The sequence below is a fragment of the Thunnus albacares genome, chromosome 14 (genome assembly GCF_914725855.1).
Source record: "Thunnus albacares chromosome 14, fThuAlb1.1, whole genome shotgun sequence".
In the NCBI taxonomy this organism is placed as follows: domain Eukaryota; kingdom Metazoa; phylum Chordata; class Actinopteri; order Scombriformes; family Scombridae; genus Thunnus; species Thunnus albacares.
The window spans coordinates 16,578,208-16,604,272 of NC_058119.1; the positions used below are offsets into that span (position 1 = coordinate 16,578,208).

Below are 26,065 nucleotides of genomic sequence, written 5' to 3' on the forward strand. Positions count from 1 at the left end.
TTAACCCCTCTCCCCTTTTCTCTGTGTGTGCTAGTATTTCCCCTAATCTTGAGCTGGAAGCCTTGTTCAAACGGCATTTTACCCAAGTAGAGTTCTACCAGGGATCTGTTCTCAACCCTCACGATCTGGCCCGAGTGAAGGTACAGTCAGTGACAGGACTCTTGGAGAGATAAAATTATAGGCAACAGATGTTAAATTTAACTGTTGATTAAAATTGACAGATTAAGAGCAAAATTCCATTTAGTAAATCAGTCATTTTGAGGTTATACAGTTTATAGAATATAATAAAAAATGAAAAATAGAGGAAAACAGTGCAGGATGACAAAATATGAATATCCATTTCAGTTATTTTTTAAATTCTTAAACAAAACAGACAGTCAGAAGAGAGAAAGTGAAAAATAATGATAAAATCTTTGCAGTTTGATCAGCAGTATAACAAATTGTATTGGCACTGGCCAGAATTAAACTGAACTGATTTGTCAAAAGATTTTATGAGAGAAAGACAGACATAATTTGTTTGAAGCACTCGGTGCTCATTAATAAATACTGACATGTACAATAATGTTAACATATTTGTTTCATTCCGTCACACATAGATCGAGTCAGCAGATGCCTGCTTAATCCTTGCCAATAAATACTGTCCAGATCCTGATGCTGAAGATGCCTCCAACATCATGAGGTACCATATCCTCTGGACTTTGAGATCAGTTGAAACTGACTAGATCAGCTGTTATCTTTTTGTTGTTCAATATGTCTGGTGCCTGTTTTTCCTTCTTCTAGGGTCATCTCAATCAAGAACTACCATCCCAAGATCAGAATAATCACACAGATGCTACAATACCACAATAAGGTGAGATGTTTTAGGTGGGACAAAGTTACAGTATATACTGAACAGTTTGGTGCTGTGTGATAGTAAAGATATCCTCATTTTACCTTGACTCTCCATCCTCCCTCACCAGATCGAAAGGTTATGACAAGGGTTAATCAGCAACCCTGTCTGTGTAAGAGCTATACATGTGATACATGAATAGGTTTCATCATTTGGTAATTTGAAGTGTAAGAACGTCAAAACCCTGAAGTATGAAAAAAACCTTAATTCACAGTTTTATGCGGGGGTTATGTGTTGGGCAATGTCTTGGTTTTGAGCAGCTGCCAGGCAACAATCGGAGTCACTCATTCACTACTCCGTATATAATAAACACTAAATAGTTTACTCAATTGTGAACAGCAAATCCAGATTTCGGACACTCATTCATCATAATTTTGCATCATCACCATCAGCTATAGAGTTGCGCAATGGCAATTTTCTCATTGTGGGATTGTTAGCAGAAAGTTGTACATGTCATGGACACTATTTTTGTTTTTTTGAGTGCACTATATAGTGGATACATTTACACACTCAGCACTCAGACACTCAAATAAAATGGCAAAGGATAAATGTAGTGCACTATATAAAGATAAAGAGGGAGTGATTTGGTACACAGCCTAAGTTACTGGTCAAGTTCAACTTAGAGTTAGACCTACACATAAACCACCGTAAATCAGTGAATTGTCATCTTTATGCTTCTGATTTTTGTATGTATTTAACAAATGAGATATAAAGTGTTAATTAGAGAGCTTTAAAGGTGCTGTTAATACAGAGCCAGGCTAGCTGTTTCCCTGTGTCTAGACTTTCTGCTAAGCTAAGCTAACTCTAGCTTCATATTTACCATACACACATGAGACCGGAATTAATCTTCTCATCTAACACCAATTCTCCGCCAGAAAGTGAATAATGTATTTCCTAAAATGTCTAACTATTTGTTTAAGAAATATAAATCTTTTGTGTAGTTTTCTGTGTCTTGTAACCTCGTCTCTCCGTGTCATGTGATGAAGGCACATCTGCTGAACATTCCGAGCTGGAACTGGAAGGAGGGTGACGATGCTATCTGCCTGGCAGAGTTGAAGGCAGGCTTCATTGCCCAGAGCTGTCTGGCCCAGGGCCTGTCAACCATGCTGGCCAACCTCTTCTCCATGAGGTCCTTCATTGAGGTAACGCAGAGGACAAGATTAATTTGCCTTGTCTCAGTCACTCATTTTGAACAGACAGTGCATTTTGGTAAATGAAATGATTTATCGTGAGATTGGAGGTGAGGTTACCATAAGTGGATACAGTAGGTTCTCTAGTGACAGATGGAGTAGATCTATCAAATGCAGTACATTTCCCAGGAAATCTTGACATCTTTGTCCAGAGAAGGACTTCCATTAGAGTGTTTTCAGACATCCTGGCACATCATATTTTACTGTGACATTTCATATGGAATCTGTTCAGTGTTTCTGTGGCTCAAAATTTAAGAGGTGCTTGCCTCTATCAAAGAACTGTTCTCATGTCATTAAGATGATGGATCAGCATATAATGACCAGGCTGATGTGCGGCGGAACATCTGCAGACCACATTGGGCCACTATTGGAGGGAAAACAGTGTTGCTTTTTTCTTCCTTTTTTTTTTTTTTTTTTTTTTTTAATCGTCACGTGACATTTCTGTTCTTGTTTTTTGTCAGATTGAGGAGGACACATGGCAGAAGTATTACCTTGAAGGAGTGGCTAATGAGATGTACACAGAGTATTTGTCCAGTGCCTTTGTGGGCCTCTCCTTCCCCACTGTCTGTGAGTAAGTACCACTCTTTCCCCACTCAGCAAGCCCACTGTCAGTGGTAGGTAGCTAACAATTCTGACATAAAGGCGAAAAAAGGATGTGAATTTCAAAGGTGTTAGAAAACAACAGTCATCTGCTGTATATACTGCTCTCCTCTAATGAGTGCACATGTTTTACAGGCTGTGTTACGTGAAGCTGAAGCTGTTGCTTATTGCCATCGAATACAAGTCTGAGCAGAGAGAGAGCAGGTTTGTATATCGGATCTTTCCTCCAGTAACATCAGGTACAGCTTGGGTAACTACTATGTGACTTGCTTTAAGTCGATCTTCGAATAAGACATCTTATATTTTCTCCCAAATACTCTTTGCAGCTTTTTATCACAGTTGATATTACATCACATTTGATGATATTAAGTTGGTGGATGTTTTAATGACAACACAACAACATGAGTATATGCTTAAGTTCAATTTGTTTCTAAAATACTAGATACACAGTACCTTACGTGATGACAGTAAGCATCACTGCACACAATTGGAAAGCACTCACAGGGACCTCTGCCAAGGCTGTACAGTCATCTTGATTATTGTTTCAATAATGGAAAATGTTAAGAAATGTTTATTGTTGAAAAATGTATGGATCTGCACCGTAAACTAATCACTCATTCCTTTTATTAAATTCTGTTAACAGCTTTTTTTGAGATATTCTCCTATCTGGTAAACAAATAAATGTGACTGAGAATACTGTATGTCCTTGGTGGAGTTAGCTACAATATACATAATCAAACTTTTCAGGTATACAGGAATAAATGTAAATAGTCTGGCTTTGATTTAAATTTGGTTTCAGACAGGTGACTGAGCTGTAACAACATAACATTTACAGCCCTCTTCTATCTCATTTCAATTACAGTGTACTGTGGATTCAGAGATACTTTTACTTTACACATTTGAATTCCATGTCATGTGTAACTTGATTCTACTGTCTCCCTGTTCAGTCTGTATGATAACCACTAACTCTACATCAATGTCTTATCACCAATAACTACATAAAGTGCTATTTTTTCAGTAATCTCAATTGCCAAATCCCACCCACCCTTCCCCATTCACCTGTGTCAGATGTTTTTGTGTACTGACAAGTTTTCATGGTAAATTAAGTTTTCACAAATGGCCATTTTTGACATCACAAGCTGAACCTTAACTTAGTAATCATTTAGTTAAATATAAAGAAGTTTTGTTATCTTATACTAGGATTTATCTGAGTTCGCTTATCTTTGTTTTATGCCCTTCTTTCAAGGTAGTTTAGTTATAAATGAGACTTTTTTGAGGATAATTTTATAGTGATTTTTGATAAGTGTAGCTGGAAATGCTATACAATAATTTCCAGCATACTTCCACCTCTTCTAGAAAATATATAGCCACCATTTTTTGTGCCATTTACAGTATGCACTTGCCAAAGGATAACAACTGTTAATGAAACTTAAGATTTTTTTTTATTGTAGACACAGTACTTTTTAGACCTCAACATTGGACAAGAATGATTTAACCGATACTGCCATATATTGTGTTAACTCTTACATACAGGCTTACAAACATTGGCAACAGTTGGTGATATTCTCCTTTTCTTTTATGTTCATGATAACTGTTTGATTTGAGATTTTTTCTTGTTGTTTGCAGAAGCCGAAAGCGGTATGCCCTCTACCTTATCTTACTTCCAAAGTTCCACCCAATCTCCACCACTTTAAAGCTTCTGACTTTGGGAGTTTCCCCAAGGATATTTTTCCAAATACTATCTCACAGGCCTCTTTTTCTAACTCTTTTTTTATGGTGTCCCTTGTGCTTAATGCACTAACTTCTTTGCAGGCAGAGAGAGAATAGATAAATTGGACATGTTTGTAGGAGTGCTGTTTCCTTGTCTTTGCTGTTGTCGGTGTACCAAGGCCAAACGCTCACCCTCTTCATATCTACCTCTTATTTGATCTTTTCAGTTTTGTCCTTTACCAGTCCTTTGCTTAGTTAATTTCTCTCACTTTCAGTTCCCTTTCAGTGTCGCTCAGTTGTTACCCAGCTGTATGTTAACTTTGTCAAGCTAATTATTTCACTCTTGATGTTTTTGAATCATTGCCAGAACAGTGCTTCATGGTTCTTTGATTCAGAATCAGTGAGGAGTTTGTATACACATATCTTAGACCTCAGATATGGTTATGATAACACTGATAATCTGTTGTTCTACAGTTTGGATTTAATCTTGAAATAAATTCACTGATTATCTGCCATTGCCGTAGGCAGTGGTTGATATAATAGCATGTCTTTTTCTTCATGGTTTTACTACACCAGCAGCACCTCATTGATTTTCTTTTTTTATTATTTCACACATTAGGAAAGGCATGGAATTGTTGAATTTGGATAGCATTAAGTTTATCCAGACTGAAATTTTAATAGCCAACAATGTTCACAAATGCCCCACATTTCACTTTTGCATTCCATCACCCTCTCATGTTTTCAATGCTAAATGTATATCCATATGTGCATGTGTGTGTGTGTGTGTGTGTGTGTGTGTGTGTGTGTGTGTGTGTGCTTGTGTGTGGGATTACCTTGAGAGTTTGTGTGTGAATGTGTGTACGCGTGTGCATTTGTGTGTGTCTCAGCCACCATGTGCAGTCATGCTCGTGCGTCTCTCGAGTAGATGTTCTTAAGTGAGGTCACTTCCTGTCAGTTTGGTGTTTGAGAAACAATCCAACTGCACAGAAGTTACTGCAACCGTCTGCATCTACGTACCTGTCCCTATACCTGTACTGCAGTGGCTATGCCTTTCTGTTATTGTCTTCTTCATGCTGTTTGGTTACTGCATGCTATGACACTATCACATAAGGTGTTTGATGCTTGCCTTGTTGCTCACAATATGAGGTTTTGATGCTTTTTAAGCTTCTATTCACCAGTTTGCACCCAACTGAAGAAAAGTGTCTCGGATAGATACACCTGGAAAATCTCAGATTTGGGCAGCAATGTTTGTGGAACTGTCTTGATTTGAACTGTTTCTGTAATTTATTTTCACTAAACAGCATGCCAGGTGTAATGCCTGTTTTCTACTCTGGGGGCCATTCAATCTGAGTGAATGTTAGATGCTATTTTACTTCTTGCAGTGTGGAAAGAAAAATCTGATCTGCATGACTGATGCAATTTGATTGCAGTCCGATATGTAAATGGATTCAATTGCTCCCTTAATATTTTTGTTTATTTACTCCAGTGTGACCTTTTCCAGAGCCCAGAGGAAAGATGTACTATGATGTATGTTTTCTTAGATGTCCTACTTTCACTTCTGTCCTCAGCCTAAGAATAAAGAGAACATATAAGTCTCTCATGGTTAATCAAAAGATTTGAATTAAATTAAATTAGTAAGAAAGACATTGCCCCAAGATGTTCTTGTGAGCCATATGATGAGTATTATTGTCAAATGAAAATTTATAAATGTGGATAGCAGAATCTAAAGTTCATCATCTTTCATCTGGGCTCAAATTTTATAGGAGTGTGACTTTTTAGAGGTTTGTGGATTCAGTGTTTTGATTTCTTAGTTCACACTCACATCATTGATGATTGTTGCCCACAGGTAACCATTAATGACCAGGGTGTGTGTGCGTGTGTGTGAGCATACAGTATGTGTGTGTAGTGTCTATTCTTTGTCTCAGTCTAATTAATGGGGAATGATACAGCCAGTTGCTTTAAGTGCTTAGGGTATTAAATTATATGAGTCCCACTCATAAGACAAAGGGTATGAGAAGTATATCTAGTTACATTAAGTGCAGCTGTTATCCAGCATGCCTTTTATATTTTAATTAGTATATTTTGATAACAGTTGAGTCTTTAAATGTGGTATGTAAAAATTTAAGTCAATACTGATCCTGCTGGACATGTATTCTAATTATTTCCCCATTATAATTCAATGGGGCAGTGTCTCTACTGACTTTTTAGCGGACTTAATCCACCTCTAGTCTTTATTCTACCAATGTTAGTTTCCTAGGCAAGGCAAGGCAAGGCGAGTTTATTTGTATAACACATTTCATCAACAAGGCAATTAAAAGTGCTTTACATAAAACATAAAAGGCCTCAAGACAGAATGTAAAAGCAACACAAAGCAATATAAAAAGACATTTAAATACAATTAAAAAGTGTTAAATTGGAAATAAAAGTAAGCTAAAATAGAATAAGACAGATAAAAAAAGAATAAAAGTTACAGTGCAATATAAGATATTAATCAAAAGCCTCAGATTTGATTTAATAAAAGGCAGTGGCAAACAGAAGTCTTCAGCCTTGATTTAAAAGAACAAAGAGTTGCAGCAGACCTGCAGTTTTCTGGCCGTTTGTTCCAGATATGTGGAGTATAAAAACTGAATGCTGCCTCTCCATGTTTGGTTTTGACTCTGGGAACAGAAAGCAGACCAGTCCCAGATGACCTGAGAGGTCTGGATGGTTCATAACATAGCAGCAGATCAGAAATGTATTTTGGCCCGAAACCATTCAGTGCTTCATAAATCAACAGTAGTATTTTAAAATCAATTTGTTAACAGACAGAAGGCCAGTGTAAAGATCTGAGAACTGGAGTGATATGATACACTTTTTTAGTTATAGTGAGGACTCAAGCAGCAGCGTTCTGAATCAGCTGCAGTTGTCTGATCAACGTTTTACAGAGACCTGTTAAAACACCATTACAGTAGTCGCGTCTACTAAAGATAAACGCATGGACAAGTTTTTCCAAATCCTGCTGAGACATAAGTCCTTTAATCCTTGATATAGTCTTCAGGTGATAGCAGGCTGACTTTGTAATGTCTTAATGTGGCTGTTGAATAATAGAGTCACTAACTAGAATCACCCTTGTATCCACACAAAAAAAGAGCTGTTCATTCCCTTGCATCCCACTGTCAAATACTAACCCAGGTAGCAACACTTACTGTACATTCTCTGTACTACAGCCATCATAACATTTGTTTTGACTAGATGACTGTATCTGAGTGCTGAGACTAAAACCACTCCATGGCCATAATTTTAATTCTTTCTGCCCTTGTCCCTTCTCTCTGTCCAGCTTCTCACCCTGGGGCAATCCAATACCATTCTGTAAAGAAAAGAATTAAAATTCAATGTGCGATCATATTGTTGTACATTCTGTCCATCCGTGTGAGTAACATACTGACTACTGTTTATGATAACATACAAAAAGTCTAACACAGGAAAACAAACCAAACTCTCAAACCTTGAGCGGGGATGATGTGTTGAGATTGAGAATGATGCAAAAACCCATTCCAGATAAGCACAGTCCAGGTCCGACTAAAGCTTTCTTCAAGTGTGTGTGTACCATTCCTCTTGATTAGCATGTTGTGTGCATGAGTTGAGTGTTGTCCAGAAGTTAATGAGCGTGATGTGTCTATTTCTCTGATTACCCAGCATCCTCATCAACCCGGGCAACCATGTCAAGATGCAGGAGGGAACACTGGGATTCTTTATCGCCAGTGATGCCAAAGAAGTAAAGAGGTAATCATAAAAAAAATCCCTAATTCTCTAATGTGGGCTTGTTAAATTACTTTAAGTGATAAATATTTATGTTGCATCTCTTTTAGAGCTTTTTTCTACTGCAAAGCTTGTCATGATGACATCACAGACCCCAAACGGATCAAGAAGTGCGGATGCAAACGACGTGAGTAGCTGTACCTTGTCTCTCCACACCCCTCCTTCCCTTCCTTCCACTCCTAAACCTACCCGTGGGTCTGTCTGTCTGTCTGTCTCATGATACTTAAAGTTTTACTCTTAGTTTGTACACTAATATTATACCTCTCATTGTGTCATTGTCCCTCTGTACTGTGGCACTCTGTTTTTAAAGGTAATATATGTTGTCACACCATTATACTGTAGAAAAGTGTTTAATATGGGTCCCATTTGAACATCCAGTATGGTATGATCATCAGTCAATATCTGATTTTGTTTTTTTCCCTAGTATAATTTTAGGTGTTGTCATCTTTGATTGTGTTTTTATTTTTGGTTTAACCATTGCATCACTCCTTTATGTATCCAAACTGAGAATGAATGAATTATATAGGAGTAGAAATGAGTGAGAGAGGTAGTAGATAGAATTGAAATTGTATTAAGCAGTACAGGCAGAAAATTAACATACTATAAATCCTAATATCCTAATATGTTCTGGACGTTTGAAGACATTATTTACAAAAATGCACACTGTTTGCATTTTTGGTATTTTGTTCTTTTTATATGAAAATGATGAGAGCATTGAGCTCAGTCATTTTAAGATCACATGAATATACACACACACACACACACACACACACACACACACACACACACACACACACACACACACACACACACATCATGAATAGTCACAAGTCCAGCACCTAGATATGATGTGCTGTTGATTGTTAAACTTTTCACAATAGACCAGTAAGATTTCCCTGTCAAATAGATATATTTTTCCTTTTTGTATGCAGACATAACATTACCATTAAGACAGGAACAGCACATGCATATTATCTGACCTATGTACAGTAGTCACTTGTCAGGACATGTTAGCCAGTGGGTAAATAATTCAGGTGAATACCCCATATTTCCACTAAAGGTCAGACACAATTATAGTAAGCAGCTTGTTACAGACAAAGCTGGGTTTTAAAATAGATACCCACCATTTCCTTCTTTTGTCTGTGTCATCTCAATTATTCTGACAATTTTTCGGCTCTGTCAGCTCAATAGAATCAACAAGCCTTTCACACTCTAGTTTCATTTTGTTTACTTATGTTTGCTTTCTTAATATCTTTATGTCTCAAACCTCAGTGATGAACATGGCGTAATGTTTTATCATATTACAGTCACTGTCAACAAGAGAGTTGCCTTTAGAAAGATGACAGTTCCATTACTGCAATGGAAGTCTGTCCGACAGTATGTTCTGTTCTATCATGTTTTGTTCTCTTCTGTTGTTTTTCCCATGTTTCTTTATGACCAGTGACACACTTTTTGATGTATTTCCTTCCCTGCTGCCATTGGAAAACACCACTTTATTTTAACTACTCACTGGTAGTGATTTATTGTGAGTAAAAGAAAATGGGTGTCCTATTACCCAGAGTGCAGTGCAAGTGTTTTTTTTTTCCTCTTCAGCAAATAGTATACTGTATCTATGTTGCATGTACCAGTGTAGCTTTTGCATCCCTCTCCTCGCCTCTCATTTCTACACTGTGCTCAGACCAGACCAAAACCAAAACAGCAGAAATCTAACTCACACCAGCATCAGGGCTTCTCATCCCTTGGCCCAGTCAGCTGATGCTTGGACAAGTTGGAAATGACAATTAAAATAAAGTGTGACTTAATCGGATGTGGCCGATGAGCTCTGCAGTTTTTCCTCACTATTTGATCATCATACCAACTCATATTTGGCTTTTGGAAGCCGTTCTGCTGCAAGTCTTATGTCATTACCCATGATTAACCCCCTTATAGTGTCATGCTCCAAGAAAGTACAGAAGAAATGCAATGAAAATCTGAGTTGTCATACAGTAATCATAGATTTAGAAGAGCTAACACAAGGGGAAGAAAATTAACAAGAACCACTGAGGTTTAAATCTGCTTTCTGTCAAAGGAAGTTTTGTGTGTGACTGGGCTTTCAGAGAGCAGAAAATGTCCTTGTGGGAAGTTCTTCAAATCCTAGCGAGCTAGGTTGCCAAAACACAATCAAAACAATCTGGTCTCCCCCTTTGCCCCACTTCCCCTGTGATCTCAGCCCCTCTCTAAACTCTGGGTCTTCGTCCAGCTCGGGCTGAGGTTTCAGAGATCATCAGTTCCTTTCAGAATTGAAATGTCACTGCACCAGTATTGTGCATTTCAGATCTGGACAGTAGTTGGGCCCTTTTGTTTACTCACTGCACTGGGTGAAAAGTCCAATAGCAATACAGAGTATTAATTGTCATTGCATTATTTTGCCACTAGATGGTGGTGCCATGCCAGAGTCATGTCCAATAAACCGATATTTAAATTGTGATGTCTGTAGAGGAAACTCAACTCCCCTGAAACCTGTTCAGCAAAAATGCAAGGACCAAATGTGTGTGTTTCTGTGTAGTGGGATAATAAATCTAATCAAAAAAATGACTATACGATTTGACAAATTTATCATCCTGAGTTAGTTTCATAATTTTGCATTCCTTAATGGGCGTGTGTTTGTGCACAGTCTGCCTTTCCAAGAAAAATTGCATTTGTCTTTGCACGCCTCTGTTCCTCCACTGTGAAAGGCTACTGCACAGTGTTTGTTATTGCTCAAAAGTTGACTCTTGAGCCAACACTAAAATTTTTCCTTGCACTCTTGCTGAAGAAGGACGCTTTAGGGGGGATATATGAGAATGGTGCTTTCTTTGGGACATCCTTATTCAACATAGCGCCCTGATAGCTTCTGTTTGAATATGTTGTGCCATGGTGGAGTACAGGAGATGATTATCAGGGCAGCCATCATGTTGAATCTACAAATAGGAATGCCCTGAAATGGACACCTTCAATCCTAGGCCAGAATCTGGGTATTTGTGAAGTCAGAAGTCAAAAACATTGTCAATGTGTGTGCGTCTTGTGTTCTCCATTGCTCCCCCTCCCATGTGTCAATAATCCACATTGTAACATACATATACTGTGGTCCGAATGCCCAAGCAAGAACTCTGAAGTCAAGAAATTCCAGCATGACCCGATAGCCTTGCTTCTCTTGTCTGCCATGCCCCCAGAACTGTTTCATTACTGTGAACAGTTATCTCTGTACGTCCCCTTGTTGCTGAGAACAAAAATACATCTTCTGCATGCTTATTAAATGCTCATAAAGCATATGTGCATGCCACAGGATACAACAGTCCCTGATGCCTTCATCCCACAGGTTATGATCTGCGTTTCCCATTCTTTCCTTAGCCAGAAGCTGAAACATATTACTTCATCCAGGATCTTATTTTCCGATGTGACTCAGAGTCAAAGATGCTGAAAGTGTCTCTGTAAAGGTGCCAGACAGTATTAGTCTGCTGTCTGTTTGCACCTCGGCAATGAGAGAATGGGGACCAGGGACTGTTTCTGCCCAGAGTCACAGCAATCTAGAGATGCTACTCTGGGGACTTTCACTCCCACTTCCCTTGGGGTTCAGGGCTTCACACACACACACACACACACACACAAACCCACACTCACATAAAGAGAGAAGGGATGCTTAACAGTATTTTGGCTGCAGGCTTAGTAGTAGTTAAGGAGCTCCATGTTGTGTAATATTACTTTTACTTTCAGTCTCATATGAGCAAGGGTATCTAGTCTCCAAATTGCCAATTTTCGACAAGGACGATTACTGAACAGAAACATCAATGAAATTCTTTGATATAACAGACTTTATGGCATTTGTGTTGAATTGATTCTTGTAAAAAAACAGCAACAGTGATGATGTAGCCTAATTTATGTGAAATTGTTAACAAAGGTCCCCTGCAAACCCTGAGCTCCTAGTGTATGAGATCCTACAGTGCATAAGAGATTTGGCATCCAAACAAACAATGTAGCTCTCTTAGTCTTAATCAAATGCTGAAATTTATTTCCCTTTTATTCTGATCAATCTGATTCAATTTGTTAAATTTTATCATCTGATTTTATTGTATGGGGACAATAAGACAATAAGAAAAGATGTTAGTATATGTAATGGTCCAGCCAGTAATTTTTACTAGAATATGAGTTAAAGATGAAAATCAGCAAATCAAAATAAAACTTTTCCTGATACAAACAAGCATAAATACATTAGATAAACTTTCGTAAGAGGTAGAATGCCTTCTTTCAAAAGTTAGTCTCACTTTGAATTGACACAAAATCACATAAAAATTATATACAAATACAAATAGTTTTGCATGCATTATGGATATACAGTAGAATACACGGTATGTATCCTTTATCAGGTCACACCATTTCTGCACACATGCACATTAGAATGAAGCGTCCCTTGGGGAGCGGAGCAGTGAAAGTTTAAGTTTGAATATAGCATGAATTGGCCAGTCTAGCCACTAGAATAGTGTGATGCCTTGGACAGAGCCGCTACAGCTGCATGATGGGATACAGGTACGTGATCCACTCCTTTAGCCAAATGGATAGAGGATGTACAAATGTATGAAACATTGTATGAGGTTTGCTGCTGAAGACATTGCTCATGCCTCTCTTCCCTGAATGCCTCCCTCCCCTCTCCCCTTCCTCCTCACCCCTCTTTCCCACTGTTATAGTTTTGCCTTTTGACCTGTTGACAGCCTTAGCACACAGCTTGACCTCTCGAGACTGATGTCAATATGAATGAGAAATAATGCGCTGACATAGGATTATTATATTAAATATTATTATTGATATTGTAATGATAATGTGTCAAAATTTTAGTAACACTTTCACAGACAAAGAAATTTAAAAAAAAGAAATTAATTGGACGACTTGTTGAGGTAAAAGTCATTTTCTTAAATAAGTCTCGGTGCTCTGAGTCTATTTATTGAAATTGGGGCTCAAGTCTGTGGGAGCAGGTGGCTAAGGCTTTGCACAATCTTATGAAGTTACCTTCCGACTTCCCCTGGATGAATATTTCTCCTCTTGCCATTAACCTGCTGCTTTTCCTCTCCTTTCATCCCAAAACATGACTGTAGCCAAGATGTCCGTCTACAAACGAATGAAACTGGCATGTTGTTTTGATTGCGGCCATTCAGAGCAAGACTGCTCTTGCATGTCAGGCAGTGTACATAGTAACATGGACACCCTTCAGAGGGCCTACCCACTTTCCTCTGTCTCTGTTCATGATTGCGCAACCACTTTACGTGCCTGTAAGTTACACCGCCCAACACATGCTGTTACATGTCTGTGGTGTGTGCTCTGTGTATTGTACCATGCAGAGGTACCGTACGTGTATATGTGTATCTGTAGTGTTGTCTATGTGTTGTGATCTGTTTACCGTGACTCCATGTTTCATGAATTTATTTCATTAATTTTTTGGTTATGAACATTTTATTATTGTTTAATTAATAATTTATTGTTTTTGTTTCTTTAATTTTCTATCTATCTATCTATCTATCTATCTATCTATCTATCTATCTATCTATCTATCTATCTATCTATCTATCTATCTATCTATCTATCTATCTATCTATAAAAATAACTTTTATTTGTAGCAGGACTTTCTTCTGTATTTTTTGTTATTAATCATTACTATTTTTTTTACTTCATGAGTGTAATATATGTGGTGGGTTAGTGGTGGTGTGGCTCTGTGGTGCTGCTGTACTGTACAGTACTGTAGGTGTTGGCTACCGCATGCTGCATCAGTCATGCAGTTGTGTGATAGTATCACTGGAGGGTTGGTGTTTGATGTGGTTTTAACTGTTTAAGGTAAGATGTCTGTATATCCAAAGATGGAATATGTTATTTTATTCCACAGGTTTTATACTGCAATTTAATGATGTTGTTTGTTCAAGTATGTCTGTTTACTTTCATGGCCCCGTACATTTTTTGGGGAATCTCTGAGTTAACACTGTTTTCAGTTTGTACGTTTCTCAGTTTAAGCTTTGTTTTTGTTTCACATTTTCTTTTACTTTTGGCGTAACTACTTAACCTTACTGAGTGTCCGTGGGGAAAAATAGCACTAAAGTTTATTTATGTTGCAATTATCAAAGCCAGAAATTACAAAGTGATTTGCAAGAAGATAAATTACACCTGAAATGGTGTTTTGAAGATTTCTTCCAGCCTTGCCATCCCTTGTAAATGAGGAACACTGCACAGATATTAAAACATGTTTTTATTGGTGCCATCAGTCAATGATAGATGACAAGGAACTATTAATATCTCAAAAAATTCATTTATGCAATTATTAAAAAGGAAACACTCACAATTTGGCCCATAATTACATTTATTTTCTACAATTTTCCATGCACATTTAGTGATTATATACATGTCTCAAATTGTACATTACTCAGCTTGTTGTGCAGATTGCAGTTGTTTTAAATTGTCTACAGTAGCGCATATGAGTATTTAACAGTCTATAGCAGATACACTAGGAGAAGGAAGGGCAATTGGGAGGAAGGAGAGGGGGAGAGAGAGGTTTTGTATATCAGGAAAGAGGACAAGAAAATAGATTAGGTTAAAGGAGAGAGGAGAGTAGAGGAGAAAAAAAACACAAATGGAGAATGCAAAAAAATGATGTTGGCTTGATAAAGAAAAGGTAAGATTGTTAAGGCTTCTGGAAGATTCCCCTTCCTTTCCATTTTCCTTTTGAGTGGATGGGAAATACTAAATTGTCTTTCAATTAGACATGGCAGCAGTAGGCCCAGCTATCAAAGCCTTGGGTTCAGACATACAGATCTGATTTCCTTCTCAACATTCTCCCACCGTCTGCCGACTCAGCCTAGATTAGTGTCAAACATGCCATGATGAGTTTGGCTTGGCCTCTTGTAGTTCGGCCTGCGCTGATATCCCTCGGTACCAATTACTGGCCATTACATGGTTACTGATCTCACTTCTCCCTCAACCCCCTGTAGGATTTCAGGAAAGCCTCCTCTGTCTGAGATTTCTTTCCCTTTTTAACTCTGACTTTGTCTGAACAAAGTGAGTTTAGTGAAGGAGTGCATTGGGCTCTGTCAGTTAGGGATTGCTGGATTTCCTCTCTCCATTTCCTTTTCATTTTTTCCCCGCCAGACTGAGAGGATAAGACATCTTTATCCATGATGACTTCATGCTCTTGTACATCTGAACCAGATTTCTCTATCCTTACTTGGATAACTGATTTATTTGATAGGACTCTTTCATTTAATGCACCCTTTGGTCTGATGCAAGTCTCATTCAGACCACACAGTGTGACACAGGCACCTCTTTAATGGAATTAACCTCTGTGTTGCTTTAATGACACAATATTTTAAATAATAGTCATTTTTAATATGTGCTCATGCAAGTGACTTATGCGGAAAAAAAACTGCACAAACAGCAGTCTCTGGACAAATTAGTCAACTGAATAAATTCTGTTTTCTGTTACTAGAATTTATACATATAGAAATCCTGCAGTTCAAACAATTTATTGGATATTGGAATGAAAATGAGATGTGACGTTAACTTGAGTTGGAGGGAATAACATTTTTAGATAGAGAGGTATAAACATTGGACACAAGAGAGCAAAGGAGAGCAGTTCCAAGCACAAATTGTGTGTTGATGGGCAAGGGTACAATATAAATATACTGTAGTTCCCCCTTGTATGGTTGTGTATACGGATTCTTGTCTTCAACAATTTAAGTTTTCAAATATTACTTTAAAACTTATTATGACTTGCAGCTAACTTGGAAGTTTATAGGTCTATGTATTTATGGTCTTTCTTTTTGACCTGACCATCATCACAGTGGGCCAGTGTCAGTCAGTGAGAGGAGCTTGAGATGTGACGGGGGTTGATATAATGAAGAGGCTGAAGCTTTTAAAGCTGGGCTATGGACAAAGGTTGGGGACTGAGGGCTTGGTAGATGCTTTTGGCTGGATCTGAGGCTAATCCACAACCTTCTGGGCCATGTGTGAGCGCATGTGCACATCTTGTGTGTGTAACGACATGCACATCCCTCTCTGTGTCTGTGCATGTGTGTGCATCTGCATCTCATTGCTGGGGACCTTATCTATCCTGACACGGAAATTATGTTTGCATTTTCATTTTCCCAGCCCTGCTGGTCCATCACCAAACTTGCCCTGACAGCTCCTGTCCACCAGGCAGGCTCGGTCCCCCCTCCTACCCTCTGTCCTATGCCGCCTCGCTACGCCCCAGATGCTAGCCAGTTAGTCTGCCGCCTCTGTGGTGCAGGCAGATTGCTAGAGACAGATGCCAGGGCCACTGTGGGTCGCTGTTTGAGGATCTGTGTCATAGGCCAGCCCTGGGCTCTCATTGTGACCTTTACTGCTGGAAGAGACTCGGGGAAAGAGTGGGGAGTGTCAGCAGCTCAGAGCTCAGTTCAAGTGCTCACTATGCCAGTACTTCTATTGGTTCCAGTCTTCAGTGCCTCTTCAGTCAAGGTCGTATAAAATTAATCCCCAATTAATAGTACTGGCACAAGTGGAGACCTTTAAAAGTGTAGTGTTAAACCCATGTTTAAAAATTCCCATTTTTAAAAATGATGCATTTGTGCTATCTGGACTGCATGTAAAGATCAAGACTCGTTGCATTTGTGCTCTGTCAGTGTTGCTGTTTTGAGTAGCGAGTGTCTGCTGTCTGTGTTTTGGATCTCTACATGCAGTAGAGTACTGTATGTAGTTGCTGTCTGTGTTTCCCATGGTGGCTATATTTGTTCTGTCCATAGACCTGACAATGTTCATCACATTTAAATGGAATTTTAAAAAAAGCCAGTGTTTAATGACTATCTAAATGAGGAATATTACAAAAAATAAAATAACTTCAACCATTAGACTGCCATTACATCTCATTAAAGGTTTAGTACACTTTCCTAAAAGCATGGCTCACTCTGAGAATGGACAGTTCATTTCATTCACCCATCTGCCTTTTTGTGTGCCATCATGCCTTACTTTAATATTCACCACGATTAGGGTTTTTTCTTCCATTATTTTCATTATTTGTGGCCTTAATTTTTTGGTTAATGTACTCGTACCTTTCACTGATAGTACTTCATTGTAGTTACATTTGATTTAATTTCCATACACCGCTCTTATGTTGATGTCTCTATATCCTAATGTGTCCGTTTCATTACATCATTTCTCCTCTGTGTGACCTGCCACTTGTCTTTGCATTCTCCTCAGCCAAATATAAGTATAATGGATATGTCAGATCACGTAAGTGTGTTTCTCTGTCCTTCTCCATTCTGCTCCAGCTCTGTGTTTAGACTGCAGACCCCTCACTAGTATGTCATGTAACATGATAAGTACTGATGCTTTGCTTAAGTATTTGCTTCCTTGTCCATTATTCCTTTAGAATATACTGCTGTTGTCTTGTGTCTTATACTGAGACAAAATGTGAAAGTACATAAACCCATCGTTTAACCAGTGTTAAATTGTTTAACTCAGACTGTTTTTTTTAACTAACCTATCATTAACTAATTTCAAAATTTATTGACAGTAAATTGCATATTTAAAACTCCACAAGTAAATAGTTCCTGGTATTTATAATGTATAAGAAATTCTTTTGTGTTTGATAATCCCTTGTAGTTCCATGAACTATTCTTTTTGTATTGTGCTGCATGTAGCAGCAGATGGCACTACAACACCAGGGAACAGTGGAAGTCAAAAAGAGGCTGGCGTTCGATTCAAAGCTGATTGCAATTTAGGTAAATCTCTGGTAAATTATAATTGTTACTACTTGTTAAGAATAAATTTTAGTTTTGAAATACTAACATTTTACATTTATATTTTTATTTAATGTACGGTATTTGTTCTTATAACCATATTGATATTGAAGATATTTTTTGTTTCCCCTTTGAAATACTGGCTGCCTCTTTAGCAAAACTAAAAAGGAATTGCAATAATCATAAAATCAGTTGTTGTTTTTTTTTTTTTTACATTTAACTGTAACAATACAACAATGCATGGCCTAAAAAAACTATTTCATGCGACTGCAATGCAGATGAAGAGCAAAGCTTGCTCATGCAGCAAACACGGTAAAGGCAAAGCCAGCTTAGCTCACACACAAAAGTAAACATTTTTACTTGTTATTCCTTTGCCTCATCATCCAGTTTACATTGGGTCACGGCGATCTGATAAGACTTGCATGCAGGACAGTACCGTCATGTGATTAGCATTTCAGGAAGGGACAGTTGCCGTCTGGGTTGTTCAGAATGCACAGTGGACCTGCCAGGGCGGGTGAGCGCTCTCTAACGCTGCACGTGTTTGACAAGGGCCAGATGAATCCAGGAGCTATCGGTGGCGCCCCGTAAATCAAGGAGGCAGCTGACGGCTGGGATAAACGTCTGTTTATTGCCCAGGGCCACCCAAGCATGCTCTCTCCTCCAAACAACCAACCATCCACCCTTCTACCAAAGGGAGGAAAAGGGCTCCTCCTCTCCCAGTCAACTTTGCAACCAGATATTTGACTCATCTCCCTCTCTTGTCTTCCTGCAGAGTGCCATTACCCCTTCGATACATACAAACATATGGTTTGACTCTGTAGCCTTAGTCGGATTGTGTGTGTGTGTGTGTGTGTGTGTGTGTGTGTGTGTGTGTGTTTGGTGGAACTGGGTGAAGGTATACGTGCATTTGAACATGAACAGAGTATTTATCCTCACATTGAACACAGCAGGTTGTCACAGGAAATACTGTGATTGCTGTCAAAGTTAAATAAAAATCAGCATTTTAATGCAGAGTTAGAGAAAAGGATGACTGCATTTTTGGTCTGGAATTCAAACACACATTTCTATACATAATCCAAAATGATGCCTTTTACATGTTTAATGATTACAGTTTTTAAATTAGTAATATTATAAATTATTAGTTATAATTTTATATTTGTTGAAATGAAAGTACTGTGCTACACATGCTTGAAATGACACAATATTTGATAAGATTTGACTGGCTGTAGCCAAGCCGTGTCTCTGCTTTGTTGTACCAGAAAGTGTAGCACAACCCGAGAAATAAAACTGAAGGGCTACTAATTAATTCATGTTTGTCACAAATGCAAAGTAAATGTCGCTGTGAACACTTCAGTTAGAGCGCATGCCAAGATGGAAGAAGTTAAATACAAATTAAGTTTCAACACTAGTTTTTGAAAAATGATAAATTATTTTTTGGCTTTTGGGAGTAACCCGATCAAAAGTGAAATGAATGCCCCACAAAGAAAAATTGTAACCTATTTTACAAAAACAGTCCATGATCTTTATCACATATTTATTTTAAATGAATGCATGTTTTTCTGTCTTACCTATTAGCTTGTTAACATTCTACAGTAAGATTATTAATTTTATTTTATGTAATTTTCCCTGAAATCTCTACTAAAACAATTATATAATTTAAAACAAATATAGGAAAATATAAGACTAGTTAATTATTTTACTGTTTAACAATATAATTTAATTACTAACTAATTTATGAACATTAATACAGGCTTTCTCACACTTTTTATTCTCCATTGTTTGACAGTAAAGGATGAAGTTAGACCGTCTTTTCAAAAGCGATCAGTTAAAACCACTGGCTCCACCTCCACCTCCATCACCTCAAATGCATTCCTACCCAACACCCTGCACCCCAACCAGGACCCCCTGGTCAGCCCTGGCCCTATCAACATCCCCCTTGTTAATAACCGTAAAGGAAGCCTGCTCCTCAAGGGGCCGGGGCCTGGGGCTGACCCCTCGAAACTGCGCTTCAGTATCTCAGGCCCAGGAGGCACGGTGGCCAGATCCCTGGCTGAGAGTCGGCTGAACCGGGCCCGCAGTCTGCCGGTGAAATACCGATACCACCCCAGTAATTCCATGCTCCTCAGTCACAGTAGGAACTGTAGGTTGCCCCCTTAGCGGGATGCATCAGTCAGCAACCCTGCCTGTACCGCCCCTTCATTTGTGCTGTTTGCTGCATGACGGTTCACTCTGCTGGAGCTGCTGCTGTTGATGCCACGACCGCTTTGCACGAATATGCCTGATAGTGCAGTGGCTGCTACTGTCTGGGTGACTTTCAAACTAAGTAGCGCTAAAACGTGAATTTAAATTTGACAAAAAAGTGTTGCTTATCAGTAATTATTTTCAATAATGTTGCAGGAGTTGTGAGCTCTTTGCTCGGAGGAGACTGAGCTTTGGGAACTGAAATACAGTTTTTAAGCAAATAATGTCAAACAGTCATTCTGTCAAACAGTATGGTTAGCAATACATATTATTAGATGTGGTATTTTCAAAGATAGTACATTAGAGAGAGAATTATTTGTAAAGTGGAAAGTGCTTGTGATATTAGCTATTCCGAATGCCCAATTGCATAAAGGAAATGTCAGAGATTGACATTTTATTAGAAGGCAAAGTCATATTTCTTATCTTTTATTAGCAGAATTAGGTGACAGCCTAGAATGGGTGCTCAGACAATAATGAAATTCCACATGCTTGGAATAGTCACGGCTTGCGGCGTGCACATTGATTTGCACTAATATCATGCTGTGTTATTGATTTCTAACTAAAGGACTAATACGGGTTTGAAGTGACGTGCACTTGGCATTTGCGCTGGGAGAGTGCAGAGTGGATAAGAGTATCTGGGTGCCTGTCTGAAAGCTCTTGAAACTCACAGACAGTAGTGAAGATCAGACTACTGTTAGCTTGACTGAAATCTTCAGACGGCTGGGCCTGGCCTCACTCTGGCTGCTCTTTCTTGTCCTCTCTGTCTGGGACTGTAGCAAAGTTTGAAAAGTAGAGTTTTTTTTTTCTATTTTGCAACACAGCAAACTATGATTGACAGGAAACTGAACTTAAATCAGATCAAAATCAACTTAAAAAAAAACCCAAAACATTGTGGCAGTGGCCCAGCATCCCTACAAACGCTTAACACCAAAGTCTCAAACACAAAAATGGAATATTTAATCTTACATTAATCATTTATTTTCAGTCATTTATTAAGTTTTAAGGCTAGTCCTGACCTTCTCCTACTGGAGGATTATGTGCATTCACTTGCTGCTTTTGGTATGCATAGCTCACTAATTCATACCTTGTTAGTGTACCCTGTTCTTCATGATGTGTGACGACTGCTAAGTGTTCTCTTGGCATGGAGGTAGACCTGTAGAAGAGCCATTCTGCGCTTTGGGTAGAACTGGAATAATGGCCTGGGGTTCAGATATTTTTTTCATAAAAAAACAAACAAACAAAACTACCCACTCAAGATCCATCTCCATAACCATTGTCATTGCTTTTGCCCGTGCCCCACTGACAATGACAGTCTGTACCATCACATGGCAATTAATGGTGTAGGTAAGCATGGTCACTCTGATGCAAACTGCTAGAGGTCCAACCACCTGCGCAATTTACCGGGTGTACTGAACAGATGCAGTAATGTATTACTGAAGGCCCTGAAAAAGTGCACCTTAGAAGAGCCAAATATGGGGGTTTTTGGGATGTGAGCCTTCTGTGAAAATTTCCAGGTCATAAATTGGTTTTTCTCCGTGGTTTTCTCCTGCCTTTCTCAGATTTACCTTTGTCCATTACTAATGCTTTCTCTATATTTTCTCAATTTGACACTGAATTATTAATTTTCCTTTTCTTCTGTTCATATTTTTTTTGTTTGCAATGATTAATTGATTGTTGGCTAGTTTTTTTCATGTCAGGTCCAGCACACTCTCCCAGCCATCTGTCTCTATTCTGACATTCTGCGCATGTGTTTGCAGTCGAAGACGAGCATCCATCAACTCTCTCGCCCAAAAAAAAGCAGCGCAACGGAGGGATGCGAAACTCACCTAACTGCTCGCCCAAAATGATGAGGTAAGAGATGCTGATTTTATTCTCCTTCCAGCCTTCAAACAGGGAGTGAGAGGAAGTCAGATACAGGGAGGAAGAGAGGGAGGGAGGTAGGAAGGGATGGAGGGATATGCGTGAGAGAAGAGATACTTCAGAGGCTGCTGATGGCGAGATGGTGGGAGTTTGGATGGATGGGAGGGGGCAAATTAGGGGTGGCAGAAGAAGGAGGTAAGAAACTCTGTGAGAGAAAGAGAGAGGCGAAGTGCCCCGTTAGGCTCTGGCTGTTTAGGATGGCATGCTGTCAGCTGTTAATGACAGAGCTGAAATAATATTTCTGTCATGAAAAGAGGCTGTGAGGAGCCCTTTGAAAACTCCTCTGGCTTTAAAGTCCCAGCTGTCACCTCCTCCAGTCTGGTCCACATGTACTCCTTAAACAATGCTGACACTAATGACACCAGCAACCAATCAGAGGGACCTGCATGGTTACTTTGCCCTCAGGCTACTCTTCTATTGTGGGAACCCCTGTGAGTACTGTTTCTGGTACTTAAGGCCATATGCAAGATGTATCATCACAATCAAATATGAATTCAAATATTACCTTCCTTTTATCCTGTCCTGTGGAATTAAATTGCTGTTAATTGATTTTGAAAGATAAAATGAGTAGGTTTTTGTGCTCCTCTGGCTTAGAGGCAGGGTTAGCGATGCGACAGCGAGGAAAATATGGGGAGGCCGAGCTGCGCCCATTGGGACAGCAGGATAAAGGCACGGTGGTGAAGATCTAACAGGACAGGAACACTCATAGCTGCGTTGCCTGTCACTTAATGAGAGTGAGTGTTATGGTCGTCATCTTTATGACTTTACAATAGGAAAATCTAAACAGAGGGCTGTGTGGTTTTTGTCACACGCACTTGTCACTGTTAGTATTTACGCAGTGAAGCTGCAGTGCAGTAGAAACTCCTGTATCTGAATTGTAACTCCTAATCATATTTTCTACTGTCTACTGTGGAATTTAAATCCCTAAAAGCAAAAACAAATTCCATCTGCAAATAAGAGTAATATACAAGTTTACTTTTAATTTCTATTGTTGAACTTTTTCATTTCTGTTTTTACTCAGTATATTATTTTTTGGTGATTATTATTACTGTAGTGTATTTTCCTTACATTCTAGTTGAGTTCTTTGTACAGTATGTTGGTCCTGCTTGCTTCCCTTAGGCAGCGTTCCTCCTACTGCACTGGAATGCCTTGTGTGATTTTTGTCCAGTATACTTGTCGGCCTCCCCCTCAGTTCTCCACAAAACAAGCACTTAATAAGCCTTCACACTTGCCAAACCATTAGCCCAACACAGTCATACCCTTCAGTCTAGTTTGCAACAGAGCATCATTTGAGATGCCCTTGCTCAGAGGGAGAAAACTGCTACAAAAACAACTACTGTAGACACTGGCACATTTCCAGCTAACTGCTTGTTTAAAAAGGGTGTTTAGTTTGCCTAACTTAAAGCACAAAACCTTTTCTTCTCTTCCTTTTCTGCTTAGGAGATGGTCCCCGTTTGCCATGTAATATATGCATCTTTGCTTTGATCTTGCAGTGATAATAATTCTTGCGAGTTATTTACTCAGTTTTGAAAACGCTTCAAAGCGGTGTCAAAGTTTTCTCTGCTTTAGGGGTGCTTCTGTATTCTGCTGGCTCTTGGGTACTGGGATGACAGGTCCTCTGTTATAGGTGTAGATTTTTTTTTCCAAGTCTTAGCCCTCAGCAAAACATCAAATTACCCATCACAGTCCACAGCCCCCCTTCGCAGCTGCCCCTGTCAACATATAACACCATATATATTAAACAGTTGTGCTTTACAAGGTGGATTTTATGCACAATGAAAAGTGATTGTTTGAGGTAGCCTTAGGGATACTTTATTCTACAAGCAAGGAGGGGGAAAACACAGTTCAGAGCTAGCAAGAGAGCGAGCATACGTATCAAGTATGGTTTTTACAGGACTTGCCGCCTGAAGGCCTTTGTAAATAAATAATGATCAACAGATTGGCTGTGGGCTTTTGAAAAGCATGCCTTTGTCAGTTTGCATGATGGGGAAAATTTTCAAAGCAAGAGGCTGCCTTCGTAGTCTGGCAGAGAGGGATTGGGGGAGCACGCCCATCCCCAGCTTGTGACTGCAGAGTGATACACTGGAATAACTCAACTCTGTTTGAAATATATACTGAGGGAGGGAGGAAGAAAGAGAGGGGGGTGAGACACTGGAGTGTGACATACTATAAGAGAAATATTTGTCCTATATAAGTGCATCTGATAAAATACTGTACTGTAGCTCAGCCAGGGCAAATATTTACTTTAGGGGGGGCTTCTAAAAGAGAACATACTTTCCAATTAATTAATACAAATTAAATGTAAATGTAAAATTTACAAAAAATGTTTACCTTATTTCTTCTTTACATTTAAGAAATTGATATCTCTATATTGTTGTAAAAGCTAAGGGGGACACAGTTTACATTCTAGCTGACCTATCCTTACCACGGCTGTGTTATTAATTTCCCAGTAGCCAAATGTGACGTGTCACTGCGCTAACGAGCTGCAATGCCACCATGGCATTAACACCATTCCCACAAACCTTTTTGACGGGTCATGACTGACGACACGCATCCAATCGCGGAGGATGTCACAGTATCATCTGCAGCTGATATCCCTTGGGCGTGGCACTGTGGCTCAGACGACATGTCTGCTCTCTCCCTGAGCCTTGTGGTAGGTTGAACCTGAGGCAGGGAGAAGGCAGAGGGAGGAGGAGGTGTGTGGAGCCTTTGACAGGCTGCCAGTCACACCACTGACAGCTCTGTGAAAGATAGCTGTCTTGGCAGAGAGGTGGAGCGGCAGCCCGCCTGCATGCGCCAGTCAGCCCCTGTGTGGAGGCGAGCAGAGCTGAGCAGATTGAAGTGACAGGGGCTCCGTGGAGTTGATTGGCGCAACACGCGGCTCTGGATGAAAGATTCAGGCTGAGTGTAAAAACACTAAATGCTGTCAGTGTTATTATCACCTGCACTAACTGATAGAGGGAAGAGGGGGGAAGAGAGGTAGAAAGAGAGAGAGAAGGTGGCTAATTGACAGCTTTTTTTCCCCCTTACCTTTACTTTTCCTGCGATGGCATGCAACCCAAATGCAGGCTGAAGGAAGAGGCAACATCAAAGCCTTGTCAGCGAATGACAATGTTGATAGAGGATAGAGAGAGTGATACTGAGAGAGATGTATGCCAAATTCCTGAGATGTTTTCTCCCATATTATTCAAATGTCTGTCTCTCTTCAGTTCCCCTTTTTGAGTCTGTATGGTGCTGCTTCCAGTATTTGGGCTGAATTGTAAATAAATTACACATGTGTTGCTGTAAATAAGCAATGTTTATTGAAGAACAGCACTAAATTTCTGCACGATATCCTGACTCAGTGTTTTGGATTAAATTTTCTGGATCGCCTTTAGAGAAACTGTGTGAACACGTCTTGTAGAATAAGTGCAACAACAGGAGAGGCGGTATAACAGGACTGACAGGAGCCCTTTCATGGTCAGTGTTACACCGGATAAAACTCAGCAGCCCACTGCTGTGGATTAGCCTGTTTGGTTGTGACATGCTGTTGAAACATTAATGGCCATCAGTTGGGAAAGCAAAATGTGATTGGGCAAATTCCTGAAATATTTAAAGTGTGAGCCTTTGGAGCTTTTACTATTTGCGCCGCATGGCGTCAGGAACTGGAAGAGAGGGTAAAAGCTGGTAATTGGCCTTGCGTTGCCATGCCATTCAGTCAGTAGCACTCAAGTCTTGCTGTTCTTCTCTGTACCACTGTGAGCACTAGGGTCTGTGAGTCTCCTGATGACTTGACATCAAGGACAAGAAGTAAAGGAGGAATGCTACAGTAGTTATGGGACCTATAGTATGTAGTGCAACAGAAAGTTAAACACTCTGAGAATGGGATGCACTCTTTAAGACATTGTATGAATAGATGGTGTTGATCTCAAGAGAGCAAAGAGTTCTTTCATCTCCTTCATGTTACCACT

At 39.4% G+C, this 26,065-nt stretch overlaps 1 protein-coding gene across 9 annotated transcripts in view; it reads left to right on the plus strand.

The window, feature by feature from the left end:
* kcnma1a (potassium large conductance calcium-activated channel, subfamily M, alpha member 1a) overlaps nt 1-26,065 on the plus strand; it is a 140,379-nt gene that overhangs the window by 92,966 nt on the left and 21,348 nt on the right. For 3 of the 9 annotated variants that reach the window (XM_044372468.1, XM_044372469.1, XM_044372472.1), the window contains exons 11-20: nt 35-140; nt 597-679; nt 781-850; nt 1,876-2,031; nt 2,541-2,650; nt 2,815-2,883; nt 8,065-8,151; nt 8,238-8,314; nt 9,704-9,712; nt 21,953-22,046. In XM_044372468.1, the coding sequence (XP_044228403.1) occupies nt 35-140; nt 597-679; nt 781-850; nt 1,876-2,031; nt 2,541-2,650; nt 2,815-2,883; nt 8,065-8,151; nt 8,238-8,314; nt 9,704-9,712; nt 21,953-22,046 (861 nt within the window). Of the gene's footprint in view, nt 1-34; nt 141-596; nt 680-780; nt 851-1,875; nt 2,032-2,540; nt 2,651-2,814; nt 2,884-8,064; nt 8,152-8,237; nt 8,315-9,703; nt 9,713-13,292; nt 13,467-17,855; nt 17,937-19,740; nt 20,095-21,952; nt 22,047-26,065 lie in introns of all 9 variants that reach the window. The other 6 variants (XM_044372471.1, XM_044372470.1, XM_044372473.1 and 3 more) reach the window with 3 other exon arrangements.